Genomic DNA, 27718 nt, shown 5'->3' on the forward strand with positions numbered 1-27718 from the left:
GGACGCAACACACATCATATGACAAGTTACCAATAGTTCTCACAGCAGCTGTAAGTGAACATGCCCTTAAGGTGCTGGTTTGGTGAAGTATGTTTCATCTTTGCATTTTAAAATTTACATAATGCAATTTCTCTTCAGAAATTGCTTCAAGTGAACATGCCCTAAATCTCATGAAACCTTGCAATGAATTCAGAGGTAGAGATTCTTCAAGCTCTTCTGCTTCTCCTCATACTTTTTTGAGCCTGTCACCACTTCTAGTGTAAAGAAACTTTGGATTCCAATGTAATGGATCTTTGGCTCTTGATACTGGATTCATGCTCAATGGCCACAGAGGCTGCTTTATTAGCATAGGGGAAATCAGAGATAACAAAAAGCCACAAAACTTTAGTGAAAAAAGTGCAAGTTCAACAGGTGCTGTTTCTTATGTCTGACATGGTAAACTTTCTACAACATTATTTGTACCAGTACATGCCTTGTACATAAGTGTCAGGGTAGGGTAGATGGTTCAAGATTTTTTTAGTACAAAAAAATGCTATAGAAACTCTTTTGGATAAATAATATAGGAATGGATATAATTTTTTCAATATGATAAATTTGGTTTTTGATAATGATAAAAAAATGGAAATTGAAAGTTCTAGACAAACCCAATTTCTTCCTTCATACTTTTTGAGGTACACAGAAAATAGTGTTGACTAATTATCTTATTATTGATGATTTTGGTCTGTAAGGAATGGATTTCATTGTGTTTGTGTACCTGACTATGATGATCCAAAAACCCTCTTTGACCAATTCCTCTTTGTCAATACATCTTCCAACCAAGTGAGTTTGCAAACTTGATTAAGTTTTGTGATTTTGATGGGTTCAGCATGTATGTAGGCCTACACATGCTGAGGATGAACTAGATTTAAAAGTTAACTCAAGATCTCAAAATTGGTTGCTTTGCTGAAGTAAAGTGGTGATAAAAGTGGCACAAGGCTTATTAAGAAGCTCTAGTGATTTTTTGTGAGGTTTCACAATGTAATTTGAAACCCCCCCAAAAAAGGATGTCAAGTAAAATTACTTGAAAATCATGCTGGTCTCAGACCAAAGTTGGGGTACTTATAACCCTAATTTGTCCCTCTGCAAGAGCCAACATGGCCACATTGGAAGGAAGAGGGGCTTTGTTAAGCTTAAAACATTGTGGACTTGTTTTCTTAGGCCGCGTTCACTTAAGTGCTTTTTCGTGAAAATTCGCATTCTTGAATGTTGAGAAATCGCATTCTGTGAAATGCATTTGATTTCTTATTTACAAGCATTCTAGAAATCACAGAATGCTTATAAAAAGACTTTTTTCATCGCTTTTCAAGAATGCACTACAAGTGCATTCTTATCGATCAAAATCACATTCTGTGATCGCTTTTCTTTTCTTTATCCTTTTTTCAGTTTTGAACAAGTCACCATTCACCGTACGGAATTCATCAAAACTTGACCAAGTCACTGTTCACCGTACGGAATCCCACACACTCCTCAAAGCCAACTTCCGCCACCCCCAAAGACCATCACTACCCTTTTCATTTCATTATGAATTGGCCCAACAACTCAACTTGACTTTTCAACTTTTGCTCCTCAAGACTCGCCTCAAACAACACCTCAATCAATTTCAACACCGCTGCACTCGATCTCACTGCAATCTTGTCTGGACCATTTCTGAGTTGCTTGGGTTGGTTTAAATGCATCTAGTACGTCGTATTTTCCTATCTCTTTTCAGAATGATGCTGATGAGGTTGCTTTTTTTATTTGATCACCTGTTTTCTAATAACTCTAGACAACTTTTGCTTCCACCCATCCTTATCTATTCATCGTTCGACCTAAATTGTTGTGTGGTATTGTGTCTCAACTTCTGTTTGACAGAATCTGTAAGTACGTTCTTATCTAAGGTTTCTTCTTAAGATCAAGTTTCTGGTGTGTTTGTATTAACTATCATTGATGAAATAGACAAGTACTCGGCCTTTCTCCTGTCATCATCTTCATCTCGATCTTGTCAATCAAAGCCAATCTTTACTAATCTTGCCTTTCTGATGTTAGATTGAATTATGGTGTTACTATGGATTAGGATACTGTTCTATTCTGAGTAGCTTATTGATGCAAGGGTCTTCTCTTGAAGGGATTTTGAGTCTTATGTTTATTGTATTCTTTATTTGTGAAATGTGTAATTTGTGTTTGCTTTTCATTTTTCTGACTCAAAAATGAAAAGCGTTTGGATGTGAGTAGTTCATAAAGCGAGAGATGCCAAAAGTAAGATTGAGGTGTCAAATGGGATCATAGAAAAGTGATCATATGATCGCTTCACTTTTCTATGATCGTGTGCTTAATGGTCATTTAAGCAAACACTTTATTGCTTTTTTTTCATAAATTCTTACAAAATGTGAAAATTCAGATTTTTGAAAGAAAACACTTTTCTACATGTAGAAAAGTGCTCAAGCAGAATGCAATTTCTTGAAATCCGGCTTAAGTGAACGCGGCCTTAATCTAGACTTGAGATTCATCAGATTTATATATGTTTATAAGGAACCCGCTAAATTCATTGATTGTATTCCAGATATTGAGTTTGAAAAAAATCTTTACTGGTCTCATCTTGTATCAGAAAAAATGAACAAAAGATTTCCATAAACTATTTTCAGATTCATTGGTGAACTCTTACAAGAAACTTTTCACTAGCCAAAGTACTTATGTAGGGTAAATGAAAAGTAATTCAATCAATTCAAAATGCATTTTACCACTAAATTGGTTTTGTTTTATAGAGATTAGATCAATTCAACTTTGACACTTGAGGGATATATATTCAACCATGATGAACAATACTACAGGTGCTTATATGGTTTGATTGACAACTGCTCTGGTTGTATAAACTAGAACACCGTGGGTCTGAGCACACATACTCCTTCATGATGATATCTGCTTCACAAGTGGTTGTTTTAGTAAATTGAGGTGGATCACAGTTACACCTAAGAAGTTTGTCACATTGGTCTGTGTAACATTCAAGAAATGTTCGGGGAGAACCACAGTGACAATCCTCCACTGGAGGGTCAGATCCCATTGTGATGTGATGCATGATCATCATGATGATGAAAGTAGCATGAGGTTTGTAAAACATCCCTATAAGTGTACATTGATTTATGAATCAGTTTTTCAATGGACTACTTCAGATTAGATAGAGCCTCATCAATGGATGATTCTCAAGTTGCTGAAAACTTACCTGAAAAGATACTTCTGGATGGTTTCAAGTGAATTTTCCAAGGCTCTTTCCAAAGAGCTTGTGATTGGTTAAAGATCTTTCACAACAGATAACTTTCTATATATTGAAGACTGGAAACAAAATCAATAGTGAGAGTTGGTTAGTCTGACTTTTCTCTAATTAGAAAAATTTCTAGCTTTAATTGAAAAGATGAAATAAAGGACTAGAGAAGTAGGAGAAGGGTGAAATTGAGACACCAAAAATTAAAGAAATCTTTTTTGGAAGTTAAATCCTAGACAACAGAGCCTATCAATTATGAAAAATGAGATTGAGATAAATACACAGGAAATGGGCCATCATCACAGATGTCATGATCAGGAAACATTCCTTGTCCTCCAATCTTACCAACCTAGCAAATTTTTGGGAAGCAGAGGAAAAGGAAATAAATCACACACACTTTGTTTTCAAGAGGACAAGATTGTTAATATGGAGTCAAAAAATGCTATTGAACCAAGATCTTGATCAAGAGAGAGAAACTCTTTAGAAATTCTATGTTGTCTCTGTAGAGATTCCTGACAAGAAGAATCATGGCTCTTCAGATTACTTGAGCAAGTATTTATATTTTTGCATCCAGAAAATGATACCTGATTCAACTGGCAATGATGGTGAGTGGTTTCATTGGCTCACGACATAATTAGAGGGTACAGTTGCTCAAGTCTAGTCTCAATTGTAGCCAATCTTCAAAAAGATAGTCTTATCAAACAAAAACCTGTTGATAAATGGATTGTAGTAAGTCATCATGTTTGGTCTAATAATAGAGTCTTGCTTTCACTCATATCTGATCCAGATTTTTTTATACTGAACATCATCTTTGGGTCCAAAGACTTAGGAGTCTGACATTAGGGCACTTTGATATCAAGTACATTGAGGATCTCACTTGTGTATTTCTTGTAAAAAAACCTCACAAACACCACTCAAAAATTGATTTGGCATTATATACTAGAATGTGTAGGCAAACAATTTGGGTCTTGGGGCCTGGCTCAGGGCTAGGAAATGGTTGAGACTTGAGACTAGACTGGAGCAACTGCACCCTCTGATAATCATGTAATGAGGTTTGTTGTGATGTTCATATGTCTATTAATACCTGAAATTTCCCACCATTATAGAATTGTACAATTGCTGTGCAGTTGTTTTATATTTACTTATCTCTTCATTTTTAACGCAATGTTTCACAATTGGGCCCTATTTCAAATGTACATAGCTGGTGGTAGTGTGAGGGGTCAGCAACTCTTGGGCTGTCTCTTCACTAAAAGTTTGAAGTGATGACAATACATAGGGGAAAAAATAGAAGCTCACATAGAGGTGAGCATAATGAGTTTCACAGGCTCATTTTACTAGTCACTGGCAGGCCAGTGAGTTCCATTCACCTCAATCTTCAATGTCAGTTCAATATCAGTTTGAACTCCAATGCTGTTTGAGTGGGGGATATGCATGGGTTGCATAATCACTCAAACCTTCCAGGCATTTTGACACCTTCATGTGTGGACATGCAACCAAACTTTATTCCAGTTCATTCTGAAAGGTTGTTTGTCCACTACTCCAGGCCAAACATTGAGATTGGATTGATATTGAACTGACATTTTTTTGAGATTGGATTGAGATTGGAATGAGGTGGTTGTACTCACTGGTCTGCCCTGGCCTGCCAGTGAGTAGTAAAATGACACTGTTTGGAGGTTTCTCCAAGCTTTCTTCTGGTTTATTTCCAGATATCTTCCAGTTTTTCTACTGTTTTCTCCCAGTTCATCAGCTGATTAAATGGTCAACATGGCCTGAGCAGATGAGCTAGGCCTACCTCAGGCTTTATCCCTTAGCCAAAGAGAAGTCTGAGGGAGGCAGACAAACAGCAAAACTTGTCACAGGCTTCTCAAAGCTATGGACTTTGGGGCAACCAGAAAAAATGTAAGATTCTATCAAAGAAACTCAGAATCTACCTTTGAATTGTGAGTACCATATTAATGCAAGGTAGTCCAATCTAGAACCAAGTCCCAAACTTCAAGATCCATCTGATACCTTATAATTTTCTTCAGACACTTGATACCATTGATCTATATATTTTATAAGCTCAAAAATTCAATCAATAAAGGTATCAATAATGTAAATGATAATAAAATCATATATTTCCTTTCTCAAGAGTTCTTGATCAAAAAAGAAAGTCGATCATAATTAAGAACCAATCAATCCTAAAACTTTTCATTACTTCATTCAAACCTTCTTAGTTCTCCTACTCGTTCGATCTCCATTATTTTGCCCCGTCCCAGACTTTCCTTTTTTGCCACTCTTACTGGTAGTAGTCACAACAACCCTTTCATGATTCCCAAGTTGATCAGCTTCTTCTCCATCACTATCCCATTCTCTATCTCCTTGAGAAAGAGTATGAGAATGTAATCTAGTAGACCTTCTAGGTGTCATAGGTTCATATGCTTGAGAAGTACTACTCGTAGGTTTCCCAATCGATTGGTTTCCTACTAATTTCTTTCTAGGGGTTCTTCCAATCGGTTTCAATGATGTAATCACATCTTCATTCTCTGTTCTATTTTTTGTTTCACTAATCTTTCGTTGAGATGGTTTTGATTGTTGTGATTCTTTTGGTTCATTTGATTGATTAGAAACGATCGGTTCATCAAAATTCGTTCCATCATGCATATCATGATCATCAAAACTTCCAGGTAAAACAAATGGTGATCTTTCCGGTTTAGAAGTAGATAGAAAAAGATCATTAGAATTATTCTCGATTCTTGAGTTTTGTGGAGGATTGATGGCTGTAGTACGTCTTGAAGGGACAGTCTTATTATTGATTTGATCTGTTGATACAGGTACATCGTTTATTCTACTTTTCTTTTTCACCGGTCCACTACGATGTGCCATACGTGTAGATGAAGTGTTCTTAGAAGTCGATTTCGTTGTCAAAGCCAAAGGATCTGGAGATCCCTCATCTTCACTACTTTCTTCGAGATTGGGTATGGAAGGATTAACCATCTGAGGAGCAGCTGCTACTGAACGACGATGAGGATGCGAAACAGGCACAGTTCGTCTAGACTCTCGATCTCTATCTAATTCTGATTTTCGAGATACAACAGGACGACGAGGTGTAAAGGCGATTCGAGTTGGGAATCTTTCTTGGACAACTGGTTGAGAAGAACTACTAGTAAGATTATTGGATTGAGAGGGTTGTGAGCTAGATACCATTCTATGAAATGGACTGGCGTCATGTTTAGACCTCGGTACTATCGCAGGGGTAGAGCCTGTGGATGCCTTGGTCGAAGGTAAACGAGCAGGTCCGACAAAGTGCTTGAATCGAGGCGTACTGCGCGGGTCAAGCTCTTCGGGATCTTTTGGAACCGGTTGCGACGGGGAGGTCATCATGGTGTCCGTAGTTGTTTGTGCTTGATCTGAGGTATCTTCAATGACCATCGCCGATGTGAGCACTTGACTTGATAATTTGGAAGGCGTGTTCTGGACTGGATGTAAAGCAAGTGCAGTAAGAAGAGTTTTTTGGGATTCACTACGACCGTGAGTAGAACTTGGGGGCAGAACACGCCGCAAGTAAGGCGAAGCCGACAAAGGTAAAGAATGTGATTCTTCAGTCGTTTGGGAAGTCTTGTTTCGTATCTCTTGTTGTTGTCTAGCCTCAGCTAAGGAAGTTGGAGCAGGTAGATCAGGAGTCTTGATCGGAGAGTCCCATGCCAGTTTACCAATGTCATAATGTTGAGAAGTTCCAGGTTTCTTCCCGGTCGTAGGAACGTTTGCTCGTGCTTTTGAAGAGTTGAGTTCATCGAGTTCGAGTTCTAATAAAGTCCTTTGGACCTCAGGTAACATGTCCTTGATTCCCTTGATCACCCGATCAACATCTGGATCATTTTGAATCGAGTTTGAACCCATCAATCCTTGTTCAAATCGAATAGCTTCAATATATCTAGCCTCGCCGGTGAGTTTATTAAGATAAAAGTGAATAGCCACCATGGCATGGTTTTGAGACAAGATAACCGGTGAAGATCTACAGAATTGTTCCAAGATCGAGTCTTCTAATGGGTCAAAAGGAAAGCTAGACAAGATTTGTAATGAAGCCGAGTAAGGTTTAGCATGATCATTGAGTCCGAAACAAGCTTCAAGGATGGTATGAATCAGTTGATCTCGATCGGGACGTTGAAAGGTACGTTGAAGAGCCCAAGCAGTACGAATTTGACCTGAGGCGCTCATAGCGCGTAAGACGAGTATAGCAGTGTGAAGATCGAGAGTTGGATTGACAAGTTGATAAAACCTAAGCAAATGTTTGGCTCGTTGCTTGATCGGAGGAAGGGTAGCGAGAGATAACATGATATCTGGAACGAAATCGGGTGAAACAGTGGGAGTCGCAAAACAATGTATAGCCAGCTATGATCAAAAAGTAGAGTTTTATTGGTCAACCAAAGGTATGTTGAGGATACTAAAAGAGATTAATAACTTACTTGCCACATTGAATGATCGAGTGCCCATAAACCATCTATTCCAGTTGTAAAGTGAGACGGTATCAGTTTATCAGATGCGAACGCGTCTTCCCTTTTATCTCCATACTCCTTTAGGAGATAATAAATTAAACAATTCTTTTCTAAACAAACAAGAACGAAAGATCGAGTCAAAGATCAAAATAGTTGAAATAAAGATTTATAAAGTAAAACTGAAACTTACTCAATGAATCAAATGGACAAGTATCGATTGAATCTAATAAAGATTTCAAGACGTTAAGATTGGTAGGAGGATATAATTTTTTATGATTTGAGATTGAAGCTAAAAGTAATAATCGATCGAAGAATAAAAGGTTTCCAGGCATTTGATTTCTTGATCTAGAAGTTGATTTGAGGTCATTTAGATCGATTGAGATGACTTGATTGCTTGATTGAGAGATGAATGGCCAATCGTGAGTAGTGAAGAGGTTTGCAATAGAATCCATTTGATTGGTGATGGATGATGGATGATGGATGATGGATGATGTCCTTTAAATCTGAAAATCACTGGACTCGACTCTCGACACATTCGAGAATCGATCTGATTCGACACCATTTGAAGTTCGACTAACCTCTCTTAAACCATACCTCACTTTCCATTTCCATCAAATCACATTCAAACTCAACTTATCATCATCAACTCCAGAGCCAGTGGCCACCCTACGATCTTGAACACCGCTTCTCCAAGCGCACGGCTACGTTTCCATCTCCTAATGTCTTGTTGCGTTTCCCGATCATTTTACCTAGCACAATTCACCGCTAGGAAATTGTATATAGGAAGAGACAATTTGGCGAACGACCTGAGACATTTCTCCTCTAGCCCCAAGTCTAACAGCTACACCTGCTTAGATGTTGCATCTTAGCATCTCTTAAAATAGAAATGCCGATCAATGGTCAAGTCTCAAGCTTACGAGGTCTTTGACAGAAGTATCGGGTGCGTTGCTTCATGAGGTTAGATGAAAATTAGCATCCTATATACAATTATTTTAAATAATCCCGCTAGTATTTCTTTTCATCAAAGAAGAATTTCCTCAAGAAAAAATATACCTGAATGTCTTCATCTTTGTTTCATACGCTGGTCTTTTTCATGCTCCTCTATAGTTCTGTTAACTGTGGCAGTCTTTCAAAACGAGAGTTGAAACGTTTGTGTCCAATCTACCTCTTCAAATCATTCTTCTCAATACTGACCCCAATCTGGATTGCCGTTGATATATATCAGGTCCTGGACTAGTGATGGGAAAGGTTCACTCTTATGTAGGGTCCAACATGGGCGAAGCGTATGCTATTGACAAAACCCTCCACCATGTCCCTTTTCGAGACCTTCGGTCTATGAATAAAATACCGAATTTGAAGACTTGGGGATTTACTTATGTTACCGGAAGGCGCGTTAAAGGGATCGAAAACTTGGAAGAATTATCTGACAAGAATCAAGCTGCTTTACAAGCTGATTCTGTTGAACTTGTGAAAGAGTTGTAAGGAAATCCTCAAGAGAATTGTTTCTGGATACACCTTAAAGTGGCTCATTGATCTCGATACTTTAGGACAGGTGCGAAAACCGTATACGCCTTGGGAGGTGGCTATCGAGATCACTCTTCATTAGCATCAGTCAAATCAGTTCAAAATATCCACTCTGACATGTCACCAGAGGGTGCCGAATGGTTTAAACTCAGAGCACAAAATCAACTATTGCGTTCAATGGATCCAAGCGAAGTGGCATTTGGAAAGCATCTCTCGCAAGGTAAAGATGTCGTGATTTACAATGTTTGGAGGCCTCTTCATACGGTTCAAGACAACCATCTTGGTTTTTGCAAATGGGATTCAGGTTTGAAAGAAGATGCCCTGACATCGAACCCCCAGGTAACAAATTCTAAAAATGCACTTCAGCCATGGAGGTATAGCGAGGCTCAAAGATGGTATTATTTAAGTGAACAGAAAAAGGAGGATGTTTTTGTCTTCATGCAACACGACGCTAGGGCATCCGATGGTCACGGGATCAATGTTCCGCATACTGCCTTTAATTTTGAAGGTTTCCAAGGACCGGATACACGAAAGAGCTATGAGATCAGAGTCATTGCAATTATTGAACCATCCTTCAAAAGAAAGCTTTTACACCTACGGGAACGTATCAAATCAGTTTTTAACAAATTCAAGTGGAATTCATCAAGAAATCTCGAAAGAAAAATCTCAGCTAAAATATAGAGTCTTATATCGTTTGAAACCACGGACGTCTATTCAACCTGTACCATCACATGAAACTCTAATATTGATTCATTTGTTACCTAGGCTTCAAGTACAATACAATTACAATCACAATATTCCAAACAATGTCCTTTCAACCTGAGTATAAATGACGAGGCGGAGCTTAGCAATGAGAGCGATCGATTCAATGATATCTGTAAAACCTTTATTAAATCGTACTGCAGTAGGAATGGACTGGGTAGAGTTCTGATTGCAGAACCAACTTTGGCTTTTCCTTGTGGTCAAGCTGCGCCTTGATTGGGACCGCTTTGTAGTAGGCTTTATGTAGCAAGTATGGGCCATAACACTCATTCCTACGTCATCCTAATCTAGAATTCAGTGAGGACTGAAAACACAAGTAGTGAATTCAAGAAATCAAGGCGGGGAAATTCAAGTTAGAAAAGGCGTAGAATGAGATAAGCAGTGATGAGGGAGAAAGAAGTGTAAGAAGGTGTTAAAGCAAACTTGAAGAACTTTAGTCAAACAGCTACCTGAATATTTATCCAGGATTGTTTATGTTTATGTTTATGTGCAAGGTAGGGTTGTGATTTTTCTATTACATTTCCCCTACATTGCTTGGAGGATCAATAATGGAGCCTTTATAATGATTGAGAGGGGCTGGGCAGTCATATGTAGTCAGTACGTGTTTACCTTATGGGAACGTGTGATCACAAAGCGGCTACTGACCCTGGGCGGCCAGCCGCCTTTTGAGCATGGACTTTACCCTGACCTCCACATCCAGGTAAAAGAGTGTTTCTTTGCGTGAATTGATAATTGCTTATCATAGCTCTGTAGATTCAGCACACATTGTACGTGCAAAAGCCCTCTGAGTTGCATACCACCTTCAGGAAACGACGCGCTATGAGCATCGAAGTTACGAACATAGACTACCATTTATGAGGAGCAAACATTGAAATGAGAGCAGAGTGAAAGATTTTTTTGGGATGATGTGTTTTGAGAAATGGGGCAGGTTATGAAAATGTGAAAAAAATGAGATCCTCAACCCAAGCACGAGTTGAACACCGTGGAATGTGATCTCCTATAAACCCATACCTCACTTTCCTTCATTCACATTCAAACTCAACTCATCATCCCCAAACTCAAGACTCAATCAAATCTTGAAATATATCAACTGATTCATACAAAACTTATCAAGACTCTCGCCTGATGGATTGCGAAGAATGTATGGATCCCAGGTGTACTGGATTGAATTGGAATGAGATTAGAAATCGTATGAAACAAGTGAAACAAAAAATCAGGGAGCAGATTGTTCGATTTCTGTCTCCAAGACTTCGATGGTGTACTAGAAATGGACAAACCCAATCTTAAAATCTCTTTTCTGCATCAATATCCTTGTGCTGCTACAAGCGCAAGGCTACACCTCTGTCTCATGGGTTGTGAGGTCTCTCAATCATACGCAGCACGATTCACCCCTAGGAAGAGACGGATTTGCGAGTGACCTGAGACCATTTCTCCTCTAGCCCCAAGTCTATCAGCTACACATACCCAACTGTCACATCCTAGCAGTTCTACTAATAGAGATGCCGATCAAGGATCAAGTCTCATCACGAGGTCTGTTGTGACAGAAGCAGCGGGTTATCTTGCTTCATGATAGTGATGATTTTAAATAGTCAGTGTCGAATTGGGATCTCTCTCTACTCTGTTTCTGTTCATCAAATAAGAAACTCCTCAACATAAAAATACCGGAATGTCTTTGTTTCAGACACTGGTCTTTTTCATTCTCGTTTATCGTTCTGTTAACTGCAGCAGTCTTTCAAAACGAGAGTTAAAACGTTCGTGTTTATCTACGTTGAGCTTCAGATCACTGTTCTCGATACTGACCCAGATCACGATTTACTTTGATGGTCTTCAGGTCCTGGAACAATTGTGGGAGAGGTTCACTCTTATGTAGGGTCCGACATTGGCGAAGCGTATCTAATTGACAAAACCCGTCACCACGTCCCTCTTCGAGACCTTCGAACTATTAATGAAGCACCGGATTTGAAAACTTGGGGATTTACATATGTTTCCGGAAGGCATGTTGGAGGAATTGAAAACTTGGAAGAATTATCTGATAAGAACCAAGCTGCTTTAAAAGCTGATTCTGTTGAACTTGTGAAAAAGTTGTAAGGAAGTCTTCTTTGAAATTGTCTCTAGAGATATTTCTCCAAGTGGCTCATTTCTCTCGATATCTAGGACAGGGGCAACAACAGTGTATGCCTTGCAAGGTGGCTATCGGTATTACGAACCATCAGGATCAGTCAGATCAGTTCCAATCATCCACTCTGATTGGACACTAGAGGGTGCCAAATGGTTTAAAACCAGAGCACGAAAGGAACTATTGGCGTCAGAGAATCCAACCGAAGTTAAGTTTGGAAAGTATGTTGTGGAAGGCAAAGATGTCGTTATCTACAATGTTTGGAGGCCTCTTCATACGGTTCAAGACAATCATCTTGGTTTGTGCAGATGGGATTCACGTTTAAAGGAAGACGCTTTGACATCGATACCTAAAGTAACAAATCTCAAAAATGCACTTCAGCCATGGAGGTATAGCGAGGCTCAAAAATGGTATTATCTACGTGAACAAAAAGCCGAAGATGTTTTTGTCTTCATGCAGCACGACGCTAGGGCACCCGATGGTCACGGTATCAATGTTCCGCATGCTGCCTTCAAGTTGGAAGGTTCCCAAGGACCGGATACACGAAAGAGTTATGAGATCAGAGTCATTGCATTTATTGAACCTTCAATCAAAAGAAGGCTTTTACGATTGAAGGATCGCATCAAATCAACTTCTCCCAAATTCAAGTGGAATTCATCAAGAAATCTCGAAAAAAGAAAGCCTAGCTAGAGTTTTGAGACTACATATCGGAAGCTTTATGAGATTTTGATGGATTGAAACACCATATGTTTAGTATCCTTGTACCATTTCCGAACCCCTAATTCACTTTCATTTATTCATTCATTTGTCACCTGCATTAATGAAAATTTCCAAAAGACACTTCATTCGAGCACAGTATAGGTGATGAGGTGAAGCTTAGCAATGAGATGCATTTATTTGATAAGATCTGCGAAAACCATATTACACCTTACTGCAGTAAGAAGGAGCTGGACAGAGTTCTAATCGGAGCACGAACTTTGGCTTTTCCTTGTGGTCAAAGTGATTGGGACCACTTTGTAGTAGGCTTCATGGAGGAAGTAATTATTGACCCCAACACTCACATCTACCTCCTACTTATCTAGGGTTGAGTGAGAACTGAAAACCCAAGCGACAAAGTAAAGAAATCAAGGTGAAAAATGCGAGTCAGGAATTTAGGAAAACACTAAAATCAAATTAAGAGTGATGAGGGAGGGAGAAATGCAAGGTATTTGTGTGTGGAAAGAAAACAAATCTGAAGAACTTTCGTCGGCTTGATTACGTTGATGTCTCTGTGCAGGGTGTGATTGTGATTTTTAAACCATTTTCCCGCTCATTGCTTAAAGTGTAATTGAGCCTTTATGATATTGAGCTGTGCTGGGCGCTTCTGTGGAGGACGTGTGTCCCCGATAGGGAGGCCAGACGCCTTTCGAGGCTTGCCATATTCTAGACATCGAGGTCAAAGCTTCAAAGTGTTTATCTGCGTGATAACCTACTGAACCCATCAAAACTCTCTCCTCACGGATTGAAAAGAATGCAAGGATTTGAGGTGGATTGATTTGAATTTGAATTTGAATGAAATGAAATTAAAAATCATATGAAACAAGCGAGAGAAAAACAATATGATTTTCTGAAAAAAGTCATCACAACTGTAAACAAAACTTTAAATCACAAAACAATACATTTGATCAACCTCAAAGAATAAAAGAACCTTTTGATGTATGGTGAGACCTTTTTGGGTGTAGCCCAAAATGAAGTTTAAGAGTGAAGAGTTTGTAAGTTAAAAATAAGCATTTAAGCTAAAAGCATCTTACGAGGACTAGAGATGATAATATCACAAGCAAAAGCTTTGTTAGTATTCGATTTCATATCGAGAATCAAGAAGGATAGAGCTTACTCTTCAATATATTGTTTAACTCTGACTAAAAACGTCACAGCTTCTCGACCATCAAGGATACGGTGCTAAAAAAGAAAAAGAAGAAACTCGTGAGATTAAACCAGGCTCTCTAGAAGAAACAGGAGCTACTGACATCATAAGTAAGTGCGACGATCATGATCGGTCGAATGACGATTTGACCATTGCGGACTACTGGAGTATCCTTGATGGTGTGCATTCCCAAGACAGCTGATTGAGGAAGATTGATGATAGGCTAAAAGGTAAAGTTGGAAGAAACGTTAGCATAAGCGTGAGTAGCTCATCATTCTAATGTAAAGGACGTACCGTGCCGTATAAGGAGCCAAAAACACCTCCATTAGAGATTGTAAAAGTACCACCAGCCATATCTTCTAATGATAATTTGTTATCTCTAGCCTTTACCCCAAGACGAGCGATCTCTTCTTCGATTTCAACAAAACTAAGACTCTCAGCATTTCTAACCACAGGTGTAACCAAACCTTTGGGAGTAGCCACAGCTACACTTAAATCAACATAATCTCGATACACAATCTGTTCACCTGCACCAGGACCTTCGATTGATGCATTCGCTCCTGGAATCTCTTTCAATGCAAGACACGAAGCTTTTGCAAAGGCTGACATAAAACCTAATTTCACTCCTTTCTGTTTTAAGATATCATCTTTGTATAATTTTCGCATTTCCATCAAAGATGACATATCGATTTCATTGAAAGTTGTGAGTGCTGCTGCTGTGTTTTGGGATTGTTTGAGTCGCTCTGAAATTCTGACTCTCATCCTGTTCATTTTAACCTTTAAATTAACGCACACTTTCGTTAGAAAAATAGATCATCATATGTAAAAAAAACGCTGGAATAGATTGATTACCTTTCGTTCAGTTCGATCCAAGGGGTTAGCTTTCTCAGCCTCAGATTTGCTTTCAGAAGATTTTTCACCATAATCCTTTCTTCCGACCGGTTGTTTGGTTTCAGTCAATTGAGGTTCAGGACGTGAAGGTTGTGCTTCTTTTTTCTCTACATCAACATCCGTCCAACGTTTACGATCGTGAGATGAAGGTTTTTGAGAAGCTTGTTCAGGTTCAGCTGCATCAGCTTTAACTTGTGGTTTCTTATCAGTCTGTTCTGCGAGTTTTTTGGCTTCTCCTTCGTCTTTGGCGCCTGATGGCACATCGGATTTAGAAGAAGAGCTACTTCCTTCTGGTTCTTCTCCTGGTTCTAATTTAAATAAATCTTGACCAACTGTTACAGTATCTTCTTCATTCGCAAGAGTCTCAGTGATAGTACCCGATTTTGGAGCATTCACACTGACGTCGATCTTATCAGTCTCGATCGTGGCCACTTCTTCGTCCGCTTTAACATGATCACCGGTTTTCTTCAACCATTGCTTGAGAGTACCTTCTGATATCGATTCGGCCATCTGAGGAACCTTTACAGTTTCAGCTAAAGATCGGAGCATGGATTGTGATATAAATTGTAAGTCATTTGCTTATGAAGGTCCAATGAATTCAAAAGAACAACGTACCCCGATGCGAGGTTGATGAGCTGAATAGTCGGAGTCTATGCGCGGTAAGAGATAATACTAGTCAGCTTTCGCTCTGATGGTCAAGACAAACCAAAAGATACTTATGCTTAAGAAAGGTCATGACTTACGAATTAGAAGACCATCTATGCGTGAGGGCATATCGAGAAGATTCGATAGAAGGGGATTGACGACTTTGAACTTTGGATTCACAAGATTGTGATTGAGAGTGAGGTAGATGAGCTTGAGTTTGGATGAACGCCACTTGTGCTCTTCCAAGATTCACGGATTTGACTCGCTTGATTAGAGGATGGGATAAGCGTTGAGAAGTTGGTCTAATCATCATGACAGATAACCAATGATTGATCAAGATGATGGTAAAGAGATTGATAGGAATGAGTTCTTTGGTTTTTGAGCTTGGATGGTTTTGAGTGGTGATCGAACATCCAGATCATCAAACTTCCCGACGCAGTATCACCCGGCTTCACCCGATCCGATCCGATCCGATCCGACTTACCACACGATTGAAATGTCAATCCACATTTCTTGTGTGTGATTGAATGCTGAGATTTCTTCCTTGTTTGTTCATCACCACATCTTTTTTACTGACATCAATAAAAGATCATCTAACTTACACACTAAAGTGATTTCAGGGTGATCTTGTGTTTCCTGCCGCCTCTTTGCTACACTGTATTTAAGGGTGCAAAAAGATGTGTTACAAGGCAGAAAAGAGCTTTATAAGGAGTCTGCAAACAACGTTCTGATGGTGGAGCTTATAGCGTAAATTCATTGCAAAAATAAAATCTTGTGGAATTACCGCTGGCCATCATCTCAGAGGAGTAAATTGTTGGAGCAAGTTTGATTTGATATGGCTTGGAAGCATTGGACACAATGGGTTTATTGACAAAAAAAGATGTCTGGTCAAACTTAATAATAGCCACAGTTCCTCAAAACTCATGCTCTGGAATAATGCCAAACTATCAGGTTCTGTAATTCTATATTCCTACTTGGCTGTGTGTCAAATTTTCCAGTAAGTGGTTTTTGATCAAATGAGCTCTGAGGGGTAAAAAAAGGTTATCTGTGGGTTCCATTGTGATTGAGAATGTGATGTGGAAAGGTCTCAGAGAGTTTGATGAAGGAAACTCATTCAGTGTGAAATGTTACTGAACATGAAAACAGAATTGTCCTAAATTTGATTGGATAAGTATGAGAAACAATGAATTATTTTGTATTCTATACAAGGTCAATTCTTTGGTCTCAACCACTATCTCATTCATGATGTCTTACCAAATGCCAACCCTATGTTTATCATAGGTGAAATATGATGCTCAGAAAAGCAATCAAGAGTTTTCAACAGGTGTTTGCTTGTTAGCAAAAGAAACACAAAGTCTTCTTCATGAAGTAGGTTAGTTTTCTTATAAAGCACAAAAACATCAAGGTGCCCAGTACATATATCTTGCCAATTAAGCTGCTAATCAAGCCACGGCTAGTAGGATCATCATAGACTGAAATTTGGAGTGAAGAGACAAATTCATACGTGACAGATCTGCAATTGATGAACAATATAGGGGTTAGACATAGCAATGTGGTCCCCATTCAGCAAGTCTTTCATGCGAATTAGGCTTTGCGTATTTCCACTTATTATAAGATCCCAGCAGATGATGGCACTGGTACCAACAGTAAGATACATAGTAGACTTCTCTTGGCAAATCCCAGTCAGTGGAAACCCGTGATCAGGTCAAAACTTGTTTAATTATCTGTTGCCAATAGAGGGGCAGAATTTGAAAAAGAACGGTGAAATATAACTCTGTCTGCAGCAAGATGATGTATACAAATCTTCAAGCGTCAAGAAAGAAATGAGAAAGCCGCAGCTGAGAAACTTATGCTTGGCCTGAGGGTTTTGTAAATCTTAAGTTTTACACTGCTGAGAAGCACATGAGGTTTTACGAAGGATTTGGGCATCTTGAGTCGCCAGAATCGTTGTAAAGATCACATAGACAAATGAATATAAGACTGGTTTATCATAACAAATTCCTCCTTATATCACATCACCTCTCTGTATCCAAACACCGAGATAAACAATATACAGATGCTACGTATTAAAGAGACTTGAAGTACTTGATAAAACAATCTTTATATAAACAGCATGTTGATGCAAAATTGATTAAGTTGGATGCAAAAGGAGACACATTACGATTGGAGAGGTTATTGAATTTGAGTTTGTTGAGAAACGGAAGAAAGTTGGAATGATTTTTAGTCATTCGATTTCGCGCCACACATCGGTTGAGGATGCGGTAGCAGTCTTTTTGCGAAACCGATCTTCTAAAGATCGTAAACGAGATCGGTAATCATCTCCGTTAATATATCCACCACATAGGCGTCTAGAACCTGTGAAGCCAGATCGACCATGTAAAACACGTTGATTATCGAAAACTGGAAAGAACGAGACAAGTGTTAGATTTTAATTTGGTAGAATGATATCTCAAGATGCCTCAAAACATTAAAAAATCATCTCACTCAAGGCTTGACCTTGCTTCATTTGCATCCAAAACTCCATTTCAGAACTTTTGAGGATTTTCTCCCACTCACGAACTGCGCAATACCAACGTTTGAGCTCTTCACCATCTCTTGTTTGTAATGGACGTCGATCGTCTGGGTTCCAGCGTATGATGACTAGCTCTCCGGATCGCGGATGATGTGTAAGAACGGGGCTTGGAAGGAGTGGACGTAAGGCAACACCTTCTCCTCCTGAGGCGTGTGAGTCGACTTGAACCTGAGAAAGGGTTTCGTAGGCCCATGGGTGAAGTTCTTTCAAGCGAGAGGCTACGGCAAATCCGTCGACAAGTAAAGACATCCCTCCGGTATGAGAATCGACTGGTGATAAGAGATGAAACAATTGCAAGCCTGCTGGCTGAAAGACATATCAGGGTCACTGGTCAGTTGGTTGTTCTGTGATTTGATTGATCACAGCAGATCTCACGTCTGAAAAATAAGTCGTGTCGGTATGAGCACCGAGCGGCAGGTTTGTATAAGCGGTGTCCCCGTGCTCCATATCCGCAGTAAACTGAATTTCATGGAGAAGTCTGATCAACAAAACATCAAAGGTGAGAAAGACAAGGTGTAACGCACGTCCCAAAACGCTCCATAATGAGTCTCACGTATAAAGGCACTGAAAGAATCTCCGATTAGTGTGGATAGGACATTTAGAACAAGAGTCTCGAAAGACTGACATACGACACAATAGCTTCTCCGTCATAACGGGCTCTAGTGGAACGCCGTCGACAAGACAAAACCCGAATCGGTCCTTTCATAGCATATACCATGAGTAAACTTAGAAAATATGGAGGTAGAGGTACGTAAAAAATTCTTACAATATTCCGAAGCCATTCCAAGACCGCTCTCTTACCGGCCTCGCCTTGTAGAAAGAGAGACTCAAACTGAACGGAAGGTGTGGACGTTTCTATGGATCGATCCCATAAGGTTCGTTCCGATTGATTGACAGTGTTATGATCGTCTTTTGTGGGTGGGTCGTAAGAATATTGTTTCAAGAAGGAAAGTGGGATGACTGTAATGTGACCGTCTAACCCTGTAGTGTATAAGGTTCAAATGAGCCCTAAGGTGAAGATGAGGCTTGAAAACAAGAAGATTAAAGTTTTACTTGCATTCAATCTGGAGCTTTTCCTCCTTCAGCGCTTCTACGTTCTTGGGAGAGAGATCCAATGGGATCTGATGTGTGATGTCATCATTCGTCAATCAAGGGAAAGATACAGAAGTTGGTCAACGACAACTGACCTGGAATGTGTCTAATAGTCGCTGTTTGGTGTATGGATGAAAACATTCTGAACAACGACAATTGTCGCGCAACCAGAGGTAGTGACTATTGAAGATTAACGCTTGTAAGTCAATTTGCCGTACGTAATAGACAGGACTTGAATATTGTACTAACAAATTGGATATTTGCCCATCACCAAACTTAACTCGGAGATGATCCGAGTGCCGGGTAAAACTAAAGGCAGTGTTCTGAAGCGGTATCCGGGAGGAAGAGAGTTTACCTTGAAGTACAGATGGTGTTGAAGAGGTAGGATGAAATGATTGTTCAGTTTGTGCGGCGGAAAGTACGGTAGTGGGTCTAGAACTATAATTGCAATGCGGGTGTGCGCTTGTGAACCCAGCAGGATTGGTGGACAAGGAAGTAGACAACGAGAATGTGGAGTGTATTCCCTGTCCCCGATGTTGGAGAGCAAGGCGATTTGGTGGAGCTATTGCAGAGGAGACATAGCGCTTGAAGGAGATTGGAAACCGATTGAGAATCGACATTATTATCAAATCAAATCAATCAAATCAAATCGAATGATGTTAAGATGGGGATACTATGTAATGTAGATTGATGTGATGAACGATGAGGCTCTAGAAGATCATTGATACGGATATCAATTATATATCATAGGAATAGTTTCAGAGTGCAAATAAAAGTAAACTCGTGTTGAAAGCGATCGGAGTGACGATGGATTTGGAAGATGATGAATGACCAAGTAGGCTCACCGCCTCTCGTGGGTCACCAGCTCATCTTGGACAAATTACACACTTGATACAACTCACAGATTAAGCGTCATAGAGTCGCTCTTGTCAGAAAAGGGTCATTATGGACCATCTCAGCTGAAAGGGTGGGTTTGAGATATCTGTCTGTGCTGTCGTCTACAATCGAATGGGTCGATGGCTTTTCGCAATTCCCCGAGAATAAATCGTGCCTACATAGTATCCTTTCTCAATTGGTCTGAGCCCACCCTCCGGATCTTTTTTTTTGGACTTCTTAAAAAACTCTATACCAAGCCAAACGCTGTGCGTGATTGAGAAATTTGAAAACCGTGTAGGTATCATGCCCTGCCCTAGTATAAATCTTCCCTAGCCGGCGTTTGTCGTCACAATGGCTCTCGATCACATCAAGACATGTCGAGAAAGAATACAAAGTGAGGAACATCAAGCATAGACCGTAAGACAGCGCAGGCACGTGGCGAAACAAAGTTGACGGTCTTCTTTTTTAGGACCCTCGGTCTGCCGTCGTGTGCCAAAATGAAGGTCAACTTCGGTTTCGTAACATTCTAGCCGCAGCGGCTGAGCATCAAACCCCGGTGAAGAGGAAAGCCGAAGCTGGTCGGTTGACAAAGCTAGTCTGCAGCCTTTATCCAGAGATCATAAATGAGTTCATCTTCTTATAAATGCAGACGCCTTGGAGAAGAATGCCCCACAAGCGACAAGTGGGGGATTTCTTCGGTAGCACCCTCTGAAAGCATCGGACAAATATGGCGGATTAGACTTGATAGGCGAAGACAGGAGTGATCGGGTCGTCCGTCGTACCTAGATCCCGTCGCACTTGCTCGTACATATATCTTAGAGATCTTTTATGAGTGGCGTATTTCTCCTCGTTGATTGAGATGGGGGTAGTGTACCCACAATTTATTTCGCTCCTGATCGTATCAACACCGGGTCATTCCCCATTTGTGGGCTGAACCAGAAAGAAGGGAGTACACTTTGAGGCGAACGGTCTGCTACCCGGCTCTGCAGTGCAGTGTCGTGGAAACCCACTGTGTCGAAACCACCGCTCGTAGATCTCCACAGAGCCCCTTACAAAGATTCCATTATCGCGCTATCTATGTAATCCCAAGCGGCGCCGGGCGACATATGAGAACGTTTTATCTAGCAGCTTTCCCTAGTTTTTTTGCTGTAAGATAAATGTGCAAGTCACTTGGACACGCTGATTCTTACCGGGCTTCCAGGAATCCAGGTTAGAATCTAGTCGAGAAGAAAAAACGTCATAGAAGTTCTGAACTTCTGGAGTTCTGGAACGTGGGTCAAGGCTAAGCCTCATGAGTCATGATGGGGTTGAAGCAGATCCGAAGGCGTGCAGCGATACCATCTTACACTGGGTCCTCTTGTCACTCTGGTGGTGAAGAAAGGATGACCCTTCTAGCCTAAACTTGTTGACTTAGCGCGAAGTATTGAACCAGAGATGCGACCTGAAGCCGAATACGCGTAAGATAAGTGAGGAAATTTAACACACGAATCAAGGATTGAAAGTGACCTTTAAGGCCAACTCAACCAAGTCCCTCTCGGACGAGCGGGTAGCCTTTCTTGACTGCTCGCTTGTCCGGGAGGGACTTGGTTCCTTTAAGGCAAACTGATCAAAGTCCCATGCTGACGACTCACGAGTGGACTCCTTCAAGCTCCTCGTTCCAAGGACCAACACCGCCACACCCTGCCAGGCTGCAGTAACCGAACCTGATTCTAATATTATAGTTGTAGTTGTATATATATAGCATCCTTGTGACAGGACCCAGGCATGCTCTATGGTATGTTACTCCCCACTTAGGGCGGAATTTTGGGCCAAAACAGGCAAAATGATACTCCCCAAAATAGGACGGAAATTCACATGAGACAAAAAATGATAGTCCCCACCAAAAAAAATTTGGCAGGATCATAGTCCACGCAAAGGGCGGTTTTTGAAAGTCCAACAAGGTCAGAAGGCTGTCCGGAAGTGATAGGGTCTTAGGCTAAATAAGGGTTAGAGCATCTCCTATCGTCTCGGTAAACGGCTTCGGTACGGTAAATTTTACCGTACCGAGGGTCAAAACTCCCAATCGTGTCAAAATCATGCATCGGTACCCACAGAATCTGTAGAAATTCTGTAGAGGTCCAGTAAATTTGCTGGACCTCTACCGATTCTGCAGAGGTCGGTATCTGCAAATCTGCTCGACTTCTACCGAGCCGATCCTACAACTCATCCTCAAATCAGTCCCACTCTATCCCACTACACCTGTATCACCATCAAACACCAATTTCATCTTGTAAATTCTCCGTTTTCTGTGATCAATGGTTTTCAAATGGTCATATAGATAACTTGGCTGTTCTCTAATTGATCTTTTTCTAATTGATCTTTTTCTAATCGATCGTTTTTTGATTGACTTTTTTCAATCGTTTGTTTTCAGCTCGATTGATTTCAGCTCGATTGTTTTCAGCTCGATTGTTTTCAAGTCAATTGTTGTGAAGTCAATCATCTTGTTTTCAAAGTGATTGTTCTGAAATCAATTGTCATCAGATCAATTGTCTTTGCAAACTGATTGTGCTCGGATGGATTGTTGCGTGATAGAACATGAGATTTGCAGTTTTTTTTACCGAACATACGATAGTGGCAATGAGGTGTTTCTGTACAGTATGTACTGTACTTTGTTTGATATAATGCAACGATAGTGGATTTCCACCGTTCTGTATCAAGTGATACCGTACCGAGTCAGTATGTACAGAAAATTTACTCGAACGATAGGAGATGCTCTTACAGATTTCTAAATGCCAGCGAGAATCTATTGAATTCCCATGAAATTCAGTAAAATCTAGTAAAATAGAGTAAAATCTCACAAAATGCTGTAGAATGCAGCAAAATGCATTAAAATCTGGTTTGAAAAAAACTTCAACACACAAATCTCAAATTATTAAAATTGCTTCAAGAAATCAATCCACAGTCTATCTAATCTACATAAAAACTCATCATTCCAAGCGTGTAAAATGCTTCCTAAAACCAAAGGCCCCAGCACTATTCAAGCCCTCATGGCACGTTGCCCAGCCAACACACCAACTTCTCAATGTACCCGTTGTCAATTTGAGCCTATCAATGGAGATAAACTATTTTACTGTCACTGTGGTGCTCGTGGAATCAAGATGTCACAAGGCCGTACGGAGCCTGTGAATGATCACTGGAAAAGTGGTGAGTTTCTCTTTATATCATCACACTTGAAAGATACAAACAATATGTGACAAACACTGATGAAGACATGTGACCTCCATCAGACAAATGTATCACAATAACAAACGCACCAAAAAATACCAGACCACTAACTGACTTCTTCAAAAAGAGACCAGCAGAAGACGCGGTTCCCACAGCAAACCCTTGTCCAAAGCCAAAGAGTCAAATCCAAGGTGTTCCATGTGCCGGAATGAATGATGATACGTGGGTTCGACCGGATACTGATTTCCTTATTATCGACTGCATCCTTGGGTCACCCTCAGAATACCATGGTAGCCGTCCAAGATGGGTAGTCTGTGAAGAGCTATTTAAGACTAGAGAAGAAAGCAAACTCACCACTAAGCAAGTCACTCAGCTACAAAGTGTTCTTCAAGCTGAAGCGACCTGGAGAATCGATCGAAAAGGTGAACTGAAAACTATACATTCCACCCAATGCACGAAATTTGTTCCCACCTCGAATGCAAGACATGCCACTGTTTGTAATCCGTGTTGGGAGTTGCGTAAGGACAAATCATTTAGAAAAGCAGTCAGTAGAAAGTATGCCGAAGGCAATGCCGTGAAGCACATACGAGACACCTTGATGCAAAGTACTGGCTTTGATCCTTGGATGCAACAGTACAAAGAGTTACGCGACCTCAATCTATCCTTAGAAACTCTCTCAAACTCAGGCGATCCACGATTCTGGTCAACTCTGGGTACCCACGGTTCAGCTGGATTGTTCAAGAACATGGATGTTTTTGAAGGACTTGTTAAAGCAGTTGCATCACGAGCCACACGCGAAAAGGACGGAAAATCACTTCGCGGATTGAGGGTTCAACAACCATGGGACGACTTTACAATGACTCTATGGGCAATCAGCCCCGCCGCTGGTCGTTTCGTACGAGCAAATCTACACTCACGAGATGCTCGAAGCTTGCGGGAAACACGGCGATTAAGTGGAATGCAGTTGGCCGATGGGCTCAACCTCTCAAACTTTGTACGCATCTCTGAACAGATCAAAAAGCTGGGCTACAATGGTCCACTTGCATTGGGGTCCGATCAGACAGTATGTGTAAAGACTCTCCGCGTCTATAATGGCTGTATAGTAGGAGCTCAAGGGGGTGATGTTGCGTTCAGCGGTGCCAAGGACTTACAAGCCAAAGTCAAATCAATATTGGAAAATGATTCTTTATGCACCAAGGTACGTACAAATCTCTTATTGATAGTCCCTTTGTCCCTTTTTGATCTCAATGGTTCTCAAATATTGAACAGGTACGAGCATACACCATCCAGGTTCCACTCCCAAACGTACCAACCTTTGTAGTGGCAATGCTGGCAAGCTATAACAATGAGAAGAGTGAAGATATCCTGACTTTACATGACACAGCCATCTCACTGGCCCAGAAGGCCGGTCTTAATATTCTCTCAATTGGCTCAGATGGCGCAGCCAACGAATTGTCGGCCCAAGCGATGCTTGCAAATCTAGCAAATGAAACACTCTCGTTTTCTTTTGTTGGCCTAGGAGTCAAGATTCACGTGCCCTTGATTGGTCAGCCACCTAGACCAATTGTGGCTGTTCAAGATCCCAAGCATGCTCGAAAAACTGCAGCCAACCAGATCTTGTCAGGTGCTTGATGTCTTGCATTTGGTCGATTCTACTTTGGAATTGGTCAACTGACTGAAATTCTGACATCTGAAAACTCGCCACTTTACCAACACGATGTACACAACTCGGATAAGCAAGACGACGGACGGGCATATCGGACGTTTTCTTCCGAAACAGTCAAAGCTGCCTCGAACCTTTCTGATGGAACTGGTCTTGCAGTTTATCTTTTTGTGTGCGGCGAGCTATGTGATGCCTGGTTAAATCGTCACATGGGACACAGTGAACGTGTTAGATCAGCATGGACTGCGGCATTCTTTCTTCGTAAATGGAACAGCTATCTTCAAAAGCGAAAGCAGGAGACTGGCTCAATGATGTCCCCCGAAAAGAACGGAATTTCGCCTCAGAGTTTGAAAATTTTCACCCAGCTTGCCGAATCACTGATAGCACTTATAATATCACACCGAGAATACTATCCCGAATTCCCGCTCCTCCCATGGAAACATGGCACTGAGATGTGTGAACACCTCTTCGGTTGGCTACGTATCATTTCACCCAATTTCACAGTTTTGGATGCCCGTCAGCTTGTGCCCAAGCTCTTTGCGATCATCAAGGGAATCATGACCGGGACATTCAAAGTTCCTAGTTCTGAACATATACACGCGGGATACAAGCACTGTTTTGAAGACGAGGGTGACAAACCCACTGGCGATCTTGGTTACTTTCCTTCAGACCACGAGTTACGCGAAGACCTTTCAGTTGCTGAACAGCGAGCAACCCACCTCGCACGTCTTTGTGGTATGGATGTACCAACTGATGCCATAGATGACTCAGTTGATCTTCCCACCGACTTGGAAATTTTCGACAATGACACACAACCCGACCCATCTCAAACTGAAGGTATTTCTGAGTGTACTATCTGTGGTTCGTGTTCTTCCCATCACAGCTGACATCTTTCTGTGCATCTCAGACATTTCTGAAAGTCGTTCAAGGGACATTGAAGTAGTGTATCGTTTTGACCCGTCCGAGACCGACGAAAGCGAAGTTTTTGAGACTGCAGCCGCAATGATGGGGGAGCGACAAAAATTGGATGTGCAACTCACTGAGATCGACGAGAATGCGGTGGTGGAAACTCATCTCAATCGAGCACGCCTCACTTTGTCCGATCTTTTGAACACCCCATGTATGTTCAATTCCTCTTCACCCAATACCATACCATTCACTGATTACTGGCCATCTTTTACTTGTAGTGCCCGATGAGCAAACTCACAAAGAAGCTGATAAGCGAGCGACTGACGCATTGTGTAGACTCACCAACAGCGCTGGAACTGCTTTAAACATCTCGTCCATTGTCGAGATTCGTCAAAAGCATGATAGTGAAGTAAAAAAGAAACACGGAAACGAACGAAAGAGAAAGCATTTGAACGATGTCATTGGGTCTGTATCCAGCACTGATACCTTATCGCCAAGCGAGTGTAGCAAGCTTGTTGCTGTGCTAGTCAAAGATTCCAACACAGCAACTGATTCGTCAATTTCCCGCATGCATCGCTGGAACATTCATGTCAAGCTGAGCTTGGCTGATGTTCAAAGGAATACTACAACCAGTCGCGATATGAGCTGGTTGGTTGGAAATGGTGTGATCTCTGTCACAAATCCCATCAAGCCAATGAAATTCTTCCTGGCAATATGTAACAATGTGAGTTTATGTCGATCAATTTTCAAATGATATAACATTAACATGTTTGGTTCAGAAACTTTACATTGGTGAAGTTTTGGCAGTCTATGAATATATCAATGATAAACATTGATGGGTCGCAAGTGCTACGAAGCGAGACAAGCTCTCCTACATCTCAGCCCAACTTTACTCGCACCAACCAGACATGCCCATTGCTATGTCATATGTTTCTGGAAAGCCTCACGAGTACATGTTTGCTCATCTCGAAGCTTCAAAAATTCACTATCTTTTCCCTGAAACAAGAGGTTCCAACTTAGATGAGCCGCGCTCGGGGATGGTTTCGTTGCCAGAAAGTATAAGTCAGATGGTAGATGCAATGGCATCTTCAGATTATATCAAAACCTTTAATTGTAACCTTGCTAGTCAACGTAGCAAGAAAAAATAGATTGTATATAAATTGTAGATACATAATACATCTGTTTGTGACCTGCTGGTATAGAAAGAAATGATAGTCACAAATTTGGTCGGATTTTTTTTTTAGTATACATATGAGACTCCCCAAATCGGTTGGAATCCGGCCTGGAGCACGTCGGAATTTGGCTTTTTTTGGGCCAATTTTGGGGACTATGTTCATGTAGTGCATGCCTGGGTCCTCTTGTGACAACATGAACTAGCATTAAGCTTAAATAGCATGAGATTCTAAACGGGGGTGGTTCACGAGGGTTCACGTGAGGGGTGGTGGAGGTGGTGGAATCTCACCGGGGAGAAAATGTACAGTCACATCGACGTGTGAGGGATACACTACGGATCAAAAGATTTGTAATCGTGACATGTTTTCCATCACCTGTTTCCAGCATGTTGTCCTCACACCGCGGGAATCATTAAGTGTGAAACCAGATTGAGCAAAGTTGCGGTGTCCGGGTCCGCGACTTCCTTCAATCACGGATCTTGTTTGCCATGGGTTTGCCATAGGTTTGCAAGCTTGTCTCGAGCTGCCCTCTACATAGTCATCCACTCAGGCTGTAGTATGGACTAATGGAGGTACCATATGTCTAGACTCTTGTAACATATACATGATAAAGCTCATGACTCATACATGATCTTGAGTG

General features: G+C 40.9%; 6 protein-coding genes across 6 annotated transcripts; 3 read left to right on the forward strand and 3 right to left on the reverse strand.

Annotated features, from left to right (window-relative positions):
* Window positions 1–5476: 5476 nt before the first annotated feature.
* Window positions 5477–8201, reverse strand: MELLADRAFT_101638 (uncharacterized protein; the record flags this gene model as incomplete). Its single annotated transcript, XM_007404775.1, has 3 exons — window positions 5477–7645; window positions 7720–7859; window positions 7940–8201. 3 exons carry the CDS (start codon window positions 8199–8201, stop codon window positions 5477–5479), a joined length of 2571 nt encoding a protein of 856 aa, XP_007404837.1.
* Window positions 8202–9021: 820 nt separating this feature from the next.
* Window positions 9022–9954, forward strand: MELLADRAFT_58945 (uncharacterized protein; the record flags this gene model as incomplete). Its single annotated transcript, XM_007404194.1, has 2 exons — window positions 9022–9227; window positions 9297–9954. 2 exons carry the CDS (start codon window positions 9022–9024, stop codon window positions 9952–9954), a joined length of 864 nt encoding a protein of 287 aa, XP_007404256.1.
* A 1580-nt stretch (window positions 9955–11534) lies between these two features.
* MELLADRAFT_58946 (uncharacterized protein) lies at window positions 11535–12841 on the forward strand (the record flags this gene model as incomplete). The annotated part of the gene is made up of 3 exons (XM_007404195.1): window positions 11535–11565; window positions 11867–12119; window positions 12190–12841. The coding sequence occupies 3 exons, from the start codon at window positions 11535–11537 to the stop codon at window positions 12839–12841; spliced, it is 936 nt and encodes a 311-aa protein (XP_007404257.1).
* An 832-nt stretch (window positions 12842–13673) lies between these two features.
* On the reverse strand, window positions 13674–15976 carry MELLADRAFT_73918 (uncharacterized protein; the record flags this gene model as incomplete). The annotated part of the gene is made up of 8 exons (XM_007404774.1): window positions 13674–13946; window positions 14025–14089; window positions 14158–14277; window positions 14349–14831; window positions 14907–15052; window positions 15080–15478; window positions 15561–15595; window positions 15689–15976. The coding sequence occupies 8 exons, from the start codon at window positions 15901–15903 to the stop codon at window positions 13922–13924; spliced, it is 1488 nt and encodes a 495-aa protein (XP_007404836.1).
* A 1313-nt stretch (window positions 15977–17289) lies between these two features.
* MELLADRAFT_70609 (uncharacterized protein) lies at window positions 17290–20040 on the reverse strand (the record flags this gene model as incomplete). The annotated part of the gene is made up of 9 exons (XM_007404773.1): window positions 17290–17990; window positions 18075–18468; window positions 18538–18621; window positions 18687–18726; window positions 18788–18861; window positions 18929–19143; window positions 19220–19283; window positions 19350–19434; window positions 19504–20040. 9 exons carry the CDS (start codon window positions 19872–19874, stop codon window positions 17815–17817), a joined length of 1503 nt encoding a protein of 500 aa, XP_007404835.1.
* Window positions 20041–23959: 3919 nt separating this feature from the next.
* On the forward strand, window positions 23960–26194 carry MELLADRAFT_88981 (uncharacterized protein; the record flags this gene model as incomplete). The annotated part of the gene is made up of 4 exons (XM_007404196.1): window positions 23960–24532; window positions 24604–24958; window positions 25076–25858; window positions 25905–26194. 4 exons carry the CDS (start codon window positions 23960–23962, stop codon window positions 26192–26194), a joined length of 2001 nt encoding a protein of 666 aa, XP_007404258.1.
* Window positions 26195–27718: the final 1524 nt, after the last annotated feature.

This window comes from Melampsora larici-populina, assembly GCF_000204055.1.
Source record: "Melampsora larici-populina 98AG31 unplaced genomic scaffold MELLAscaffold_2, whole genome shotgun sequence".
NCBI classification, from domain to species: Eukaryota; Fungi; Basidiomycota; class Pucciniomycetes; order Pucciniales; family Melampsoraceae; genus Melampsora; species Melampsora laricis-populina.